The following is a 17,663-nucleotide window of genomic DNA, read 5'->3' as shown; positions in this document are numbered from 1 at the left end:
TTCTAAAATGGAACCCATTTTAAAGCCAAGTTTTAACATGTAAAATTAATTCTAAATGCTCACTACATTACAATACTAAATACAAAATAACTGTTAACGTGGATTTTCCCTTTTTTTCTCTTTATGAACATTATCTACTTCTATTCTTTGGACATTGGAATATGGTCACTATATTTCATTGGTTTTAAATGTCACACATTTAATGGCCAATAATGAACTAGGAAAGAAGCTGGTAACATCCACTACAGCACAATACCTCAACAAATTAGCTGAAGTTCAATTTGACACTTTTTTGTTTGTACTTGTACACTTATTGACCACTCCTATATATTTTTTAAATTAACCATTTGACTGAAGATGGTCTTTCAGGAAGCACCCCAAGTTTTTGGAGATGGAGAGGAACCTGTTTGAGTTGTTGAATCTCACACAGCACTATTTTTCACCAGCTAGTCAAATTCTAAAGTGTATGTCTCTGTAACACCCCTTTGCAAGGCCAGTGTACTCTGATTAGTAAATACCAATGTATTTAATCAATGCATTTCTCTGAGGATTTAGCAATGGGATACTTTCAGAGGACTTTATCTGGACTGGCTTTACATGTTTTGAAAAACATACAGGAAAAGCAACAGTTTTAGCACAGTTTTAGCAACATGGGTCTTTAAACAAATTGTCCACATGAATTGTTTCATTTAGTTTAAAAAGAAAATATTGGGATCTTTAAGTGAAAACACATTTTTGTAAAATAATATGCATATCTGCATTCACGTAGGGTGATGGTACACTTCTATTGGTTCACCTGTTCTGGGTCTTTATCTGAATTTCCCTCTTTGTCTCATTGTCTTTCTTTGGATTCTCATCTTCTGACTTGTTTCTGAGTCTTCCCCAATGATCCTTTAAAGAATCCCTTCTGCCTCTTTCCTAGAGCTATCCACTAACCAGACAAGACACAAACACAAGTACAATGTCCAACCAAAAGGTGTTGAGGATGTGTTAGAAATTAATAATAAAGTATTTTATTCAAGAAGTATCTACTATTGACATCTCATTTATATTTGATACTAATGAACATATAGAGTAGTGTAGTGGTGCCTTAAGAAGTGGGTATACTCTTAAATTCCCCCTAAAAATAACCCCTAAAAAAACTAAAAAATGTTTTTGTTCTTCAAATGACCAATCTAACAGAGGACAAATGGCCTCTGTTTTAAAGACTGACATGTAAGAGGACTTTTGCATATTTAGTTAGTACATACCTGGCAATTAGAGAAAGAGTAGGGAGGCTCATCCTTTCACCATCCTTAAAATGGCAGCATACTGAATATTGTCAATCACTCATTGGTATGAATCGGAGGAGATTTAAAAGTTGGTCTTCCCTGTGGAGACTAAAAAATAAGAACCTGCCTAATACCTAAACTACCCCACTGAATTTATATGAACCACATCATATTGCCAGTATGACCCTTCTTCTCAAAATCATGATGAGTAATGAATAAACACAAAACATTATAGACCACACACTTTGGTCCACCACCACTATTCACAGTAACTAGTAACGAGTAAGTTACTTTCCAGATTGAAGGACACTCCAACAAACTGAAAATTGTTTCATGCCTTTACTCTGACTTGCCTCGTCTTGACTAGGTTGTGATTGGAGAGTAAGTTACCATGGTGATCTAACCAGGTTGAAAGAGTGAATGGCACTGAAAACTCTTTGTTGTACATCGACTCCACAGGAAGCTCAATGATGTAACATTTAGCCCGATAACAGAAAATTTGAAGTCTGTCCAGTTGGTCCGTTTTTTGTATTGCCTCTGCAAAACCTCTTTCTCAAAAACTGATGAGAGGCAATGATGCTGCTTCAGTAGCTCTTCTAATCAACAAAAACAACCTCCCCCAGATTAGAGAGCACCCTATGGCCAAATAGAGTGGCTAAATGATGCAATAACGAAGGCTGCAGTGAGGAGTGAAAATGCCCTTGCCATAGTTGAAGAAAATGTGTACCAAAAGTGTGCGATTAAGTGTGTTGGTTTCGTGTGATCATATGTGAGCCTCCTCCTCTTTGAAGACTTATCATAATCCAGGTTGCCAGATTAGAGCTGGAGTCAGGGCCAGGAGCTGCAGGTTGCCAGATTGGGCTTGGGCTAAGTGAAGTCTGTGGGATCCTGGACACTGATAGACAGAACAGATAACATGGGTGGGTAACACTGGCAGAGAGGACAAGAAGGGGATTTAGAAAGCTACTGTTGACCTCTGCTGATGGGGTCAAGCTGTTCATTAAAGAAATGGTGGCATGTGCCTTTATCAGTCTTTTGCAGTCCTATCCTCTGATCCCCTTTATCCGCCTATCCCTCTGTCTCCAAGGCTTTTATGTTGAAAAGAGGCCGCACACACTGACACACAAAGACACTTATCACACACAAAGACCTTGGCTTCCTCCACCGCTCTCTGGCCTGTTAAGCATTGTTACAGTACATATTCACAAGCACTTTGCACAACCACACGTACACATACACTTCAGTAAAACAACCTTACCCACAGCTCTAATCAAAGCATCAGTGTAATTCAAACCACTTGTCTCTTGGCCTAACATCCCTGACAGTCACCTCACAGAGGGCACAGAAGAAAGGGAGGATTAAAAGAAATATGAAGAGAGATAAAAGAGTTCCTGCAGCCAATTAAAAGAAACATAAAGCTTTTCATTTGGAGGCTGCATCTGTGCAATCAAAACCACTTTTCTATGGTAGAAGTTTTCACCCGACAGATTTTGCTCGAGTATATGCAAACATAGATGTATTTAGCTCTGAGGACGGCCAGGTGTTAAAACTCGGAGTACAGCTGGTCCCCTTAAAACTTCAATTGAGTTGTACAACCTCACAGCTATGAGAGTTGAGTGACTGAATGCTCTCATCTCTCTCTGGCAGCTCAAGTACATTTGGAGCTTTTATGAAACTAAAAGAGACTGAGAGTTCCTCCTACACAGGGCAGAGGGATCGCAGACTTGAAAAATCGTGATGAAGTCAAAAAACACTCCAACTACCACTGCGGCTGCTTTTCCTGGGATCAGGTAAAAAAAAAAAGAAGAAAAAAAAGAAGGTATTTCTAATGCCAGTATGCTAAAAGCATAAAGGGCTTACTTTAGCTCTGGCATCAAGTGAGTTTTAGAAAAAATAAACGAGAACCACAAAGCCTCTGACACAACCTGACATCCCATCATCAAAAAAAGAAAAATGCTGTTAAGTCCTACTCTGACTCATTGCCTCTGATTTGTTTTGGGTGAAGGAATTTAAATTCTTTTGACATTGACAAAAATAGACGACTTCCCTGAAGTAATTGCACCATGCCTGTTACAAAACTGATCACATCTCTCTGAGTTTTACTGCTCAGTCCTGGACTTTCTATGGCTGCCGGCACTATCTACACTACAGAGTTATAAGGTGCACTTCTTATAATGTGCACTATAGATCCAAATTTCTGAAAGAGTTTATTGCAATGCAAGTCTTTGCTGTGTTCTTCAGTCAGTATTTGGGATTGTATCATTCCTTTTCTGCAATGAGTGCCAAATAGGTGCAATCTGATAACACACCAAGATAGTGAACTTTAGAGAAGTACTAATGGCATTACAATACAAGAGAACTAATTCCATGAATTTAGAGAGTGATAAAGTTTTATAGGCAAATTCATCTTTGAGAAAATAGACAGCGGTAGCAACTTGGTGACGTTACATTTTTTGGGGGCATCACTAAACTGCTTGCATAAAAGGTCTCATAAGGATGTCTTTAAGATGCAAAGTCATGAAAAGTTATAGTTGTGTTCAGGTGCAAATTTAGGGTTGGTTGATGCCCTGAGCAAAAACTCATTGGGGGACCCCTACAACCAGTGTCTATTATTACTACACTGGCCTGGGGCCCCAAGCAGTTCCCTGCCTTGCCTGTTGACGGTTGACAAGCAGTGCCTCTTGTGTTTGATAACAAAGTATACTTGGCCTGAGCTTGGACGCTTTATTCATTTATTCAACCTTTATTTATTCTTGAGAAATCATTGAAGGTAAGTCCTGTGGAGAGAAACATTGTATTGAGTTTTAATGTATGCCAGATGTTCCAGTGTACAGCACAAAAGGTAAACAACGTTTTCTCAACACTTGCCAGTCGCTCGATCTAATATGATATTGATTATTAAGTGTAATTCACCAACCTATTGACATGAGCTTAGAATAAATACTCTACCTTTGCATGACTCATATATAGTAGATACTTACTGTAGCCTGCCAGAATATTCATACATGGCACTAAATACACCCTCCTAACTCCCACACAGGCAACAGTCATGATGCTAATAATGGATGGAACTGTTTTTCTGAGTTCTATGAGTAGCTGAAAAGCAAAATATTCAGAAAGGCAGCAAAACACAAGTAGTTTATCTTCGACTTGCACTGAACCCCTTGACAGAAGCGAAATCGTAGTACTACTCATATACGCTCTACAATTTTGAAAAGTGAATATTTGAATGTATGGCATGCGTCTCTTTTGTGTGGCTTGTTGCTGTATATGTTCATAAATGCAATCTACATTTCAACTGTTTGGTGATAACACATGGCAGAGGTTACTTTTAGGACAAGAAGACGGTCACAGAAAGTCTATTTCAGGTGAATATTTCAGTTCTGTCACCTGAGGCTAACTGTTTCGAATCAGCTTCTGGCCTGATAACAGCAGGCACGACCTGTCTCATTGGAGACCAAGATATTGATGGATACCCAAACGCTGTCTCCAAATGGCATGCACTTGCATGACCTCAAGCCATTTGACTCAGGCTAGCTTAGGCACAGTTCCTCGTTTAGAACCCAAGAACTTTTCTCAGTCACATGTTTCCCAACACTTAGATATCCATCACATACTGTACTCACAATATTTACATTGGATATAGCCAGTACAACTGCATTTAATTTAAAAAATAAGATATGATTATTTGATAAAGTCTATGCAATTGTGGAGTAGGATACTTTTCTTTGTGTTTGAGTGCAACTTCATTTCTTTAAGATGTGTATCAGGGGAAGACAAGTTATGTATTCTCCAACACCCTCAACTTCATGATTGTAAATAAAGTTGCATTTTTTTATGCCATTGTGTTGCAGACTTCTTTTTCCTAAGTCACACACCAATGCCAATATTACAACAACAATGAGTGTGAGGGCACTATTTCTTTGTGCTTTTAGTCCTTATAGTTGTGTTTCTCTTCAATTCCTGTCCTAAACAGGGGAATATTATGCATCATTTTGATTCCACACGATAAACTACACTGCTTGAGAAAGGACTCTCGTTTCAAAACCGAGCTGAAACTTAGGGCTTCTTTTTTTTTTAGCTACTAAGCATGTGACAAGACACATTTTACAAACAGAGTCACACATATACTTAACATCTGTTTAAGGCAACACTCTGGTCACATGATCACATCATCCATCTATTTTCTTCGCTACAAGAGATATTTTGAAAAGACCTACATTCATTGAGTCACCACTTCGTGTTACCATTTGGAATTTTTAAAACCATTAGCAAATGTCAGTACCTGCTATGTGTAATGAGCATGCCACCCAAAACAACAATACTGGCAGACTTTTGGATTGAATGCATCCAATAAAACTGCTTGGCCTACAGTTCGCTTTGCTGCAACCACTTGACTATACTGTGTGTACAGTGAATATCCATCATCAACTTCTAATGTTAGTGTTTTACAAGTACTTCCTGCAGGTTAAGAAGCACTTTAAAATAAACTGGAATGTGATCAGAAGCAGGTAACAATGACTGGTAAAGTGTATAATACATAGGCTGTATGCTGATTAAAGAACTTTTAGTGAAGGGCTCTTACCTTCCAGTGATCAGCAGGAAGAGAGTGAGGATGACAAGGAGGGTAAATCCACCAACGGCTGCAGTGACCAGAACCAACACCTGGCCTTGGTCTGAAGCAATGTCTGATGCTGGTGGAGAGTGGAGGTTGCATTAAAGAATGAGAAAGATGAAGTGGTAAAGAAGTCAAAGAATAAGAAGGACAGAATGACGAGAGTGGGGAGATTGTTTAATGGGTATTGAATGTGGGTGGGGAAGGGGGGGTGATGAATAGGATGTAAGGAGAGAAAAAAGGGAGATTAAACAGGAGGCAGGATAATTCACAGTCAATTCTACATTAAATATCCCCTTACAGTAATGCACCACACATAGAGCATGCACACTCTCTTTGACAGACCTATATTACAAAGAGATTTTTGATCAGCTCTTTGCTATGTAAAAAAAAATCTCGGTCAGCTTTCGTACTGTAATGATTCATATGCCTGCTGCTGTTTAATTAATATTATTCATTCATGAAATTGTGATTCAGTCCATGATCATTTTGTTAAATTGGTCCCTTTTCATATTCATGATTTCTGTCTCGTCACAAGGCTAACGAATCTGAGATAATTGAAAGATGATTGCTATTACCAAACTTATTTCTATAATATTTCACGCTTAATGAATATGAATTGGAGATCATGGTGCATGGTAGCCAGCCAAATGAGGGAGGATTATACAGTATTTGAACGAGTTGGTGTTGAGTGAAGAGCATGTATGTGTGTGCAATGTGTCAAGACGTATGTGTGTGGCTGGATAAAAGTAATTACAGACCACTAAGAGGGAGAGTGAAAGTGGCGGTGGCCAGATCACACAAGACAATTCTCCAAGCCGTCAGCTTCACACACATCACTAACTAAACAGACGTATTGGACTGACGGTGTTGTAATGAGCTGTGTGTATGTGTGCGAGTTTAAAGCTAGAGAGAGACAGGCGACTATGGAGTGGACGAAGAATGAAAAAGTGGAGAGATGAGGAAACGGATGACAGGAGAGAGATAAAGACAAACACGGGAGAACGAAAGAGGCGGAAGTGGCGGACAAATACAGGGATGGATGAAAAAAACAAGTGCATGAGACAGTGAGTGACAGGCAGACAGGCAGACTGACAGAGAGGGAGAGCGCGACAGAGGCCAAATCTGCTTTCTCTTTCACATAAAAGGCCAGCAGTACAAAGGCTTGGCAAAGCAGTGTCTGATCTGCAGATAAAGCAAAGCTCCCTCTGCAGCTTTGGAAGGGAGAGGGCAACTGTGAAGCCAAATCAGCCCTCAACAATACCTGACCCAACATAAAAGGGCAGCTGGACCTTTGTATTTTTATGAGTGGACTTGCAATAAAGCTACTACCAAACACATATATTACACCGAACATGAAGGCTGTTTATTTTGTCCAAACTTTGGTTTATTAAAACTGATGATCAGGGTTCAGAGTTTATGCTTGAAACCTGTATCTATGTTATTGATATAGAAAGTGTATGGATTTCTGATCACTGTGTTTCTATAAAATGATTCACAAATAATAGATTGAATTTTCATATATATTTTCTTTCTGGGAAAGAATGTTCAGCATCTTATCCAAAGGTTGTTTGAACCCTGCTATGCTCCTGTCAGTATGTTCATATCCAGGCGTTCTATCCGCTGTCGTGCTCTTGGTGGTAGCTGCCCTAAGCATTGCTCCAGGCTACGCCAACTTCACCTGACCCTGAACTGCTACTCGTTGCTAACATTTTCTGTCTAACACTGTACCTTCTTAAAGGTGAACATAAAACACAGAAAGGAAACATTATGGCCTCCATTTTTGTTAAGTTTTCAGAACATGTTTTTCCCTTCGCGGCTGCTTTTAAGGTTAAAGCTGAAACGTTCATGTGAGAGACTTTGTTGTCATCCCAACTGATACCCCATAGGTAAGGTCACAACTGGCACAACCCATCAAGTTACTTGAGTTCATTTATGTTTTTATTTTTTGTCGTTTCCTGTTTTAGTTTGTACTGAGCTTTGTCTCTGTCTTTCAGATCCTGCTCCCTGTGTTTCCCCGCCTTGTGCTCCCCTGCCCTGATTGTGTTCACCTGTGTCTCGTTACACCCTGATTGTCTGTGTATTTAATCTCTGTCCTCCCTCTTGTTGCCACTTCATAGTGTGTTCCTTGTGTCGCCTCGTTCCAGCCTTTTACTTCCAGAAATCCCTCTAGTATTTTTTGACCTTGCCTTGATGTTTGCTTGTTTGTTTTGATTTTTTTTTTTTTTTGTTCTTTTGTTTGCTTACCTGTGTACCAACCTGGACTGTGTATTAAACTCTGCTCTTACTGCACTCTACTAAACTCTCTTATATAAGTCTGCATTTTGGGTCTGTGTTTCTGGCTCTGTTAGTTACTTGTTACAAGCCTTAATGTGCCTGCAGAGTAATTGAACCTTTCAACTGGCTTCACCTCACTCTGACAATAAAAGTCGTTTTCACATATGCATTCTGGATAATGTCAAGATAATTACGGAGGGACTGCTCCAGAGATTCTCCTGGCCTAGCCGTTCACATATGCACCTCCCAGCTGGAGACTATCCCTGTCAGACGAGAGGGGGTCGGGGGTCTCTAAAAAAAATCACTTAGGGTGAAGTCCGTGCAAAAACATTCGTGATAAGGGTTTAAGTGTGAGATGAATTGTTTATTTTTTATTTTGCACAGATTTTGCATCCTTCCCCTCACAATGAACTGCTTTTAAAAAACTGCCCTCCTACACATTTGACAAACAGAATGAAATGATCTTAACTCCAGACTAAAGTCGCTAAGTTATTCTACTGAGTCTGGGGGCAGCCACCTATTTTGGAGTACTTCCCTCATCTTGTGATATTACTTTAAAAAACAGAACTCTACGTCAGCAGAAGTAGGGTAAAAATATACACAATCACACAAAGAAAGATGCATTCCTCCAAAGAAAAAGATAAAAGTGATGGTGTCAGGTACTTACAATCCCCAGTGGTTTCACATTCATATTTCGGGGAGTAGGAACTGTATCCAGCTGGCGTGCGAGTGCGAACACTAAAGACGTACCACGTCGCTGGTTTTAAACCTGAGATTATCACACTTGGAGCTCTGGTACGCATTGACGAGTAGCTCAACTGCTCATGTTCCTGCGGGAAAAGATGGAAAATGATCAAAACAGGCAACGTGAAATCTTGAACGTGAATCTTGTTCCATTAATGACCAGATTCACCTTCATTACAGGTACAGTGTTAATCTGTGTACATTTTTTGTCTTTTCACTTTGAAAAGTGCATGTTGGACGATATCTGCTTACTGACGATGGAGAGCAAAACATGGGGAGTACAATCATCTGAAAGGTAGTTATTACTGAACTCCTGTTGTTCTTAACAGATATCACTGTCTTAGTACAGTGTAAGTACATACAATAAGTACATGTGAACCATTATGCAGGGAGAATGAATACATTATCCATGTAGTTTAAAAAGGGTTATTATCCATCCTTGTTTGCACCCTTGGGGTGCTTTATAACCACAGAAAGGTTATACCATTGACTGAATTTGTGTCTTGGGACATGCCAACTCTGGGACAGTTTTTTTCATTTCTATTCTTTTAGGCTCATTAGATCAGACAGCCCATCTCTAGCTGCATATGCTTAATTTCCCCTCTTAGGATTTCCAGATACTGCTGTACTACACTTGAACTGGGCTTGTATCTCAAAATTGTGTTTGTACTTGACTCAATTTAGACAAAGCTTTAAAGGGTGCTTAGACTTTTAATTTGTTTTTGCATAAAGAAAACAGTGAGTACAAATGAAATACTTTGACGGACACTTTTTTAAATTCTAATTTAATTTTGTGAGAGTTACAGGCAACATCGCTTAGGACGATATAATTGTGTCACAAGTTTTGTATTTGACCCAATGAAACACTAAAAATACAATAGCTGTGCCTGGATTTTAATAGTGAATTAGGCCTTGAAGATCTTTAAGTCTGAGGCCAATTTTTCTTATATGATACAAAAAACCTTGATATGTGTGTCAGTTCCTGAATACATAAATATATCAACAACTTTTTCATAATTTTTACACCTGCGTGATTCGGTTTGATTTATTTGCTATAAATACATCTCCGACAAGGTCAGCTGTATAACTTAAGCCTGGACCGGGACATAAGCAGAACCAATTGTACCTTCTCATAATATTTAATCTCATAGTCAAGGATGGCAAGGGATGTTTGTTCTGGTTGCTGCCAGGAAAGAGCAATGCTGTTTGGAGAGGCCCAGTCCTTCTTCAGAGTCCCTACCAGAGATGGACCTGTAGAAACAGAAAACATAAAACACAAAACAGACATCAGCTTCACTGTGTTACTTTACAGACAGTTATGTGGAGTCCAGCCTCGGATCTCTGATTTTTATCTTTTTGTATCTACATATATGCATATACAGTATATATATATCTATACAACTTTAAAAAAAGTAGAATAAATCACAGACAGGATTTTTTTTAACACTTGACCTTCTGCTAAAAAAGTTTTTCAGCACTTTGTATAAATCAGTGGTTGTTCATTTAAGCGATTTTTTTCATTGTCTCTTTTGTATGATTATTGCTCTTGAAAAAAAGCTAAAGTGATTTAATTCTAAAAATGACTGAGTATGCAATATTTCTTATAACATGAGCTTAAATAGTAGATTTCAACAAAAAGGCCATTCAACATACTTAAAGAAATATGACGTTGAGCAAAAATAAGAAGTTAGAGAACATACTAACTAACAAACCTCAATTTAAAAGAATAATTAATCGAATACTTCATTACTAAAAACATTGATTATTGCATCCTTAGAGTTATGTTTTGTATTGAAATACCCATTAACAGTGCCTCAGGTGTCATTCATGCACAACTGCATGCTCACATGCTAAGCTACTGCAAAAAGGCAAAATGAATCAACATTACTGTCTCAATTATAAGCATGCAAAACGTATAACTGTTACTGTGCATATTGATGTCTCTATGTAGCCCAAGTCCAACCCCACTGGGCTGCTAAAGTGGCTGCAGACGTTTCAGGATGAAGGGAGAATCAGTTGACCTCAGCAAGCAGTCAGTTTGTGAAGAATGTGGACTGAATACTGAGTGTGGATTTTTTTTTCAGCAGCCACAATAGATTAAGGCTTCGTAGTGCAATAAACTATATAGTAAATTAAGAAACACACATAAGAGATTTCCACCTGTCCATTCTGTCTGCAATAATTATCAAACATCCACAATCAGCCATAATTATTTTATTTCAAACAAGCATTAGTTCTGTCAAGTCCAAAGGAAAAAAAAAACTCTTTACACAGCTTTTTCTTTCTCCCATATGATCATCTCGCTTTAATTGAAAATAAGTCGAGGAAGCTTCATTCTTTCTTTGGCTGCATCACATTAACTGTGCTCTGTGAATTTCCACTGGGTAAATAATTGCACTGAGCTCCCAGGAGAGGTCAGCAGATGTAACTGCCCTGAGAGTCATTATTATATATTATATCATGTAATGTTACAGAGCTGACTCATTATGTGGCTATAAAATGTAGGCCTGCTTCTCTCATGTGTATTCACAGGGAAATGATGACATTGACATTATTTATTCTACAGTATAGTGTGTCAGGGGGAAGCTGTTAGCGCTCTTTGCTTTGTCTGATGCTGGGTTTATAGGGAACGCTTTGGGTTCAGGGGAAGCCTGGAGGACCAGAGATGGGGGTTGAAGGGTTTTGGGTCTTTGAGTCAAATTTTTAGGGCTGTATAAGATGAGAGCTGTGAGCTGTACAGTTTTAGGCTTGTTAGCAACAGACCTACTAATCGGAGAATGAGCCAAAAGTAAACTCTTCTGTTCCTTTCATTCCTCTCTTACTTGCTCCACTCTTTCCCTCACCACCTGCCTTTTTCCCCAGACTCCATCTGTTGTTCTCTTTATCTACGTATACCCTCATGCTGCTTTTAACTCTATAACCTCTCTGCATATCTTCAAACATCAGTCTTCTCCTGGAATTGGAAATTGATTAAAAGTGTATGAGGGAGTGGTAGCTCAAGTAGATGAGTTGGAACTTGGTTGGAAAAAGTGGAAGACAAGGAATTTAAAGAAGTCCTGTATATACTGTACACAACAGTGCCAACAGCAAATGCATTGCAAGGACCTTAAGGGTTTCAATCGGGAGAAAAAGCAAAAAGAAATTGTACAAATTCAAAAAACATATACACAAAACACATCAGAAACTTGTGGACACATTTTAGTTTTTATTATTGTAAAACCTAATGTGGTTTAACGCAATCACTTTAGACAAATTCTTCTAGTGAAGTCAATTAATTTCTGTTAAGAATGACAGATCTTCGGGGGCGCCGATAGCTCAGCGGCAGCGACTGCGCGCGTACCATGTTGCGAGGCCTTGCTCCTCGCGCGGGCGGCCCGGGTTCGCGTCCGGCCCGGGTTCGCGTCCGGCCTGTGGCCACTTTCCCGCATGTCTCTCCCCACTCTCTCCCCCTTTCCGACTCTATCTGTCCTATCAATAAAGGCAAAAAGGCCAAAAATAATCCTTTAAAAAAAAAAAAAAAAAAAAAAAGAATGACAGATCTTCGACAGATATGGGCAGATGTATTGGCATCAGATTTTTTCTCCTCCTGATATCTTGTGTATATCGGTAACGACGCTAAAAATCCAATATCTGCTGGGCACTAATAAACATCCATGCTTTTAACTTCACAGCATTATGTATTAAAAAAAGGAAGAGATGCTTTAATGCTATTGGATGTCTTTTTATTTATTTGCAATTCCTGTAGATTTCTGTCTGTCTTTCCTAATGAAAAGCTTTTGGCTCATTCCATTCAGTTTTCCCTTCTCAGCCTATGCACAAGAGCTTGACCAATCTCCTTTCAGGCAACTACTTCAATTTATTATAATAACTACATCCCATCATTGTCCACATGCTAAGCTCATGAACACTGTGACAACTGATGATTAAAAACATGCAGTTAATCAAACAGCACATGACTCAAACCGGTCATTTTAACTGGGTGAAAACTCAGTGACCGATGAAATAGAGCTGGAGGGGCTCATGTGTGCTGTGCAGAGTTTAATATAGAGCAAAAACCCCTTTTACTTTAATGCATTTTGATGCTTGGCTTCTCTTTAATAACCAACCACTTAATAGGCAAAATTTGGTAGGTTGTCTGAAATGTTGGCACAAATATAGAATAACAAAATATCATGCATGAGTAAAAACAGATTATAATAATAATAACATAATCAGCAGGCTCAAAGGGCAGCAAATGTACACAGGTACTTCTACATTATGTTTGGGGGTTTGTTGTCTGTGAGTGCATGTGAGTATGTGCACGTTATGTTTTGTATAAAAGAGGGTACAGAGCTTGAGAGCAGGGTTCATCCGTCTTGCTTCTAGCAACACACAATAAGCTGACATCTTATTAGATGATATTATTGCATATAACCTCTCATACGACCATTTTACTCAGGGAGTTCTTATATCCTCCGCTCTGTCTGTCCTCAGTGGCAGAGAAAATTCATCTCAGGGGGTTTTTATCTGATCTAACTCTGTCTAATGAAGCACTCTGTTGAAGCTGAGACGTTGCAGGGTTCCCTTCCCTGCTTATGCCAGCTGGGTACAACAGAGGCGGCACGGCTTTGTGCTCTGCGGCGAGAGTCACGCAGAGGAGGCATCAAACTAAGACACAGCAAGATGGTTGGCATCTGCTGTTAGCATATTGGCCCCTGATAGGGAACAATAAACACAGCCTAAATACAATCTCCCCCTGACTCTCAGATTCAAATCAGCGTCCCACCGCAAGGCACGGCAAAATGCACACTCACACCAGTTGTCTGAGCAAACAAGGGAACACAGTTTGCAGGAAGCACGCAAATAAACACCGCCGAGAGCTGACGTGTAAATACAATATGTGTGCTTGAGAAGAAGGACAACCGCCTGGCAGAAAATAATAGCCAGTACAAATGTGGCAGCTCTGCTTTCACATCAAGACAGAACTCAGAAATGTCTTTCAGGAAAGTGAAAAGGCCCGTGCTGCAATAATTAAGTCAAACAACCTAGAAACAAATCTACATTCAGCATGTTTTTTTTCTCTATTTTTCTAAATAAGAATCACATGAAAATAATCTCCTTATTGCTAACACTGGATTTACTTTTGAGCCTGACCTTGCTCTCAAAGGTATGCAGTTACTCTTAATTTAACCTGAGGCTGGCTTTGGAGTTTAAATTAAATTAAACTTAAAAATGTAGATTTAATCTTATGCTAGATGCATTAGAGTTTGGAATTTATTGGGTTCTATCAAGTCCAGACAAGCATTTGTAGACAGCTTGAGAATCATCAGCTACACTTAGATAACTTCAAAGAGTATAACACTCCACAACCCAGTGCTTTGACACTTTGCAAAGTGTGTGCGTAACGTTTGTTTCCAACAATCACTGTCTCCAGGCAAAGGCAAGATATCTGAGGACATAGGACACACTGCAACCGTCTTTAATGATTCTGTTGGTGGGTTATTAGACCTGCAGCATGAAATCTGCAGCTCTTTCTGTGAGATGCAGCAGCATTGGAAAGCCATTAGAAACACCAGTCAATTACGATGCCCGATGGATGGATTTTCCAGTCAAGCGTGGTTAAGCTCAACATAAACTAATGGGGAGTCTTTAAATGAGCTTGACCTGCATATGATTTTAATTAGCTTTCCTGCCCTAAAGGCTTCCATTAACTGTTTGAAAAAAATCAATAGAGCCAGTATTGATGCTGTGCGAGAGCTTAAACGATGTCCTAACACTCCACTGATTCTGCGGTGATAGAGAGATAGAGTGGGACAGAAACACAAAAACAATATGGGGGCTCCTGTTTATGGCTGTCATATTGATATGTGTGCTCTTCCTCTGTGTGTCCGGTTGTGTTTTTCTCAAAGCTCAAACTCAAACTGGTCTTTCAGCAAGCATCTGTGTGAGTGAACAGCAAGAAGAGCTTGCCTGAAACAAAGACATGCTCATGCTTAGATTGTGTACACACATACAAATTTTCTATCTGTAAATTTTCCTGTAAAACATTTGATTAAAATGTGGTATAAATACCATCCAAGCCAAGCATCACCTCGCCTATTGAACGCTTCAGAATCAATTCAAGAAGTGAATTAATGAATAAAAGCTGTCTTCAGTATTAGCACCGGGATCACAAAGAATCAGTGTCAAATTTGTGGCATCTGTAATCTTTGTGTGCATGTGTGTGTGTGTGGTTTTGAGTGTGCTGCTTTTACCGTGGTAGAGAGAAAGCTGAAGTGACACAGGGTCTGCTTTGGGGACTATCATCATTACCCTTCATTAATGCTGGAGGTCATTCCAATTACACTGTGGGTCATCTGCTCTCTGACACATAGTCTAAGCATAAACATGCTGGCAACACCACAGAGACCTGACCACTGTCAAATGAGCTAGTCTGAGTCTAATCATAGAGTTTATACCAAACTAGAAAAAGAGGACTGATCTGCACCATTCAATCAAACACGGTTTGATTAAGTTGTTGCCTCATTAATGCAAACCCCAGTGTTATAGAAACAGATCTCCCTGCTCACAGTTCACTAATACTTGTTATCTATCCATCGTCTTTGCCACGTATCTTTAAAGGGGGCAAATCCTGGCTGTGATTGGACAAATGGCAAGTATACCCGGGACTTGTCGAATGGTTTTAATGTAAATTATACCTGTAAATATACTGAGAAATAAATATAAAGACTGTAAGCTCTTTTTATCCCTCTGAGAACAACACCTTTAATGATGAATTAACTTCACCTTGTGTACTTTAAAAGTCTAAACACATGCTCTGAAGAGCAACACAATGAGAGACAGAGAGAGTGAGAGAGAGAGAGAGAGAGAGAGAGACGCACAGAAAGAGAAAGAGAGAGAGAGATGCCCTTAAGCATTGATCGAGGTTTGACCTCTCCTGTTTAATACAGACCTACTTCATCAATTGTTTTTAAAGCTTATAAGTGTTGCCCTAACTGATTTGTACTTCGCTGGTCAATGAGTCGTGATGTCATTAACAACAAGCCTCCTCCGCACTCTGCTGCGTAATGTTTACAAAAACAGAGTCATGGGCCTTAAATCTTAAATGTTTGTAAAATTGAATGTAAAAAGCTCATGAACAAAGTGATCACAGCATATATGAAGTTAGACAGACGGCATGCTGTTGAAAGGCCTTGGATAAAAATAGTTTTCACATTGATGACTGTGTTAAGCATGCATGTTTTTGGACCACTTTACCAAAAGGTACCTGCAACACTTTCACTTTTATTAAACCTTTGCTTTGAGAACCATTGGGAGCTTCAGATTATTGTCTTCAAACATGCCACTGACTATTGCATTGCAGAGGTAGACAAGTATGTGAAACCTACTTCTCCTTTCATTTCACTATGTATCTTCGAGTTGTTTCACATTTCTTCCTCCCTCTACTTCACTACAATCTCCATACAAAGTGTTGCGATTTTGCAGGCCAATCATCTAAAGCAATCTCTCTCCCCCACTGATGGTGATATGGACTTTTTTTTTCTGGAGGCATATTGTTGCTGCCTGCAGTTTCAGAGAGGAAAATGGATGTGACCCTTATGACACTAAATAGCTGTCAACCAGATCTAAACTGGGACAGTTTCTTCGTTCCCTTGGTACACCTGCAATCCCCCCTGCTGTGGTGGCTGTCTTTAGAATGACAGTGGAGGAAAGCTTCGAAGACACCAGCGTCACATCCAGATGGTGGCTACAACAGTCACCCGGACCATTTATCACGTGTATCTGCTGAGCACAGGGAGTTAACAGGTAATTAAAATCATCAGTCACACAACAAAAGCAAGGATCTGAGAGTCAGAGTGGGAGAAGAAAAGGAAAGAGACCTCTCTGCAGGTTTTAAAGCTATTTCTACTCTCTTACTGTGGCTTTCAGTTTTGGCAGTGGAGAAAATAAAAAAAGTAACATAAAAGACACAAAAAAGAGGCAAATCAAAGACACCTAGTGAGACAGTCTGACTTTGAATAGTCTTTGACTTGCAAACAGCAAGCAACATTTAAACCTTTAACTTCTTATTGATAATCTTCAATAAAGCAGTAGAAGAGGGATTAAAAGAACGACAGAGACAAAGCGAAAGAAGTGTTGTGCTGTCTCGCAGGAGAGGTCTGTGTGCTAGCTAGCCTGTCTGACACTCTGAGGTCCTGTCTTTAATAGGGTCCCAGCTTCCCACTGATCCCTCTTGTTCCCACTTAATGGGGACGTGGAGAAGCAATGACGTGTGGGAAAGGCCAGTGAAACCGGCCCTTTACTGGCCCACCACAATCAATACTCATTTGGCCTCCACCTCACTTCCCCCAAAAGTAATTAATGAGAAGAAGGGAGGAATGTGGTCGCTGACAGCTGATTTCCCTGCCGGTCCCTGTCCTTAGCACCTTGTCCACTTCTCATGCTGCTACTTAGAAGCTTCATTATGCTTTAAAGCAAGTATTTACTAATGGAAAAAGATGTGGGCAGACACACAGATGTCAATGCATAACCTCCACATACATGTTTTGATAATAAAAAAAAAACAAACAGTAATCAATCAATCAATATTCATTTGCATAGCAGCAAACAGAAACATAAGTATTTATGTCAAATCACGTTACACACTCCTCTTTCCACAATATGAGCAATAAACTTATAAGAGGAGATGTTCTTAACAATTTAGCTAAATACAACATATCCATTTGCCTCTGCATTGTGTTTAAGTCATGAAATTACTTATTCTGATTTACACACTT

General features: G+C 39.4%; 1 protein-coding gene across 1 annotated transcript in view; it reads right to left on the bottom strand.

Annotated features, from left to right (window-relative positions):
- Positions 1–17,663, bottom strand: part of epha6 (eph receptor A6) — a 152,397-nt gene that overhangs the window by 16,960 nt on the left and 117,774 nt on the right. Inside the window, exons 6-8 of the mRNA XM_079357760.1 lie at positions 10,034–10,158; positions 8,831–8,993; positions 5,857–5,965 (exon numbers count right to left, since the gene is read on the bottom strand). Coding sequence (XP_079213886.1) covers positions 5,857–5,965; positions 8,831–8,993; positions 10,034–10,158 — 397 coding nt within the window. The remainder of the gene's footprint in view (positions 1–5,856; positions 5,966–8,830; positions 8,994–10,033; positions 10,159–17,663) is intronic.

The sequence above is a fragment of the Symphodus melops genome, assembly GCF_947650265.1.
Source record: "Symphodus melops genome assembly, chromosome: 12".
NCBI lineage: Eukaryota > Metazoa > Chordata > Actinopteri > Labriformes > Labridae > Symphodus > Symphodus melops.
Note: the sequence above shows the minus strand (reverse complement) of the source record. Positions and strands in the feature narration are given on the sequence as shown.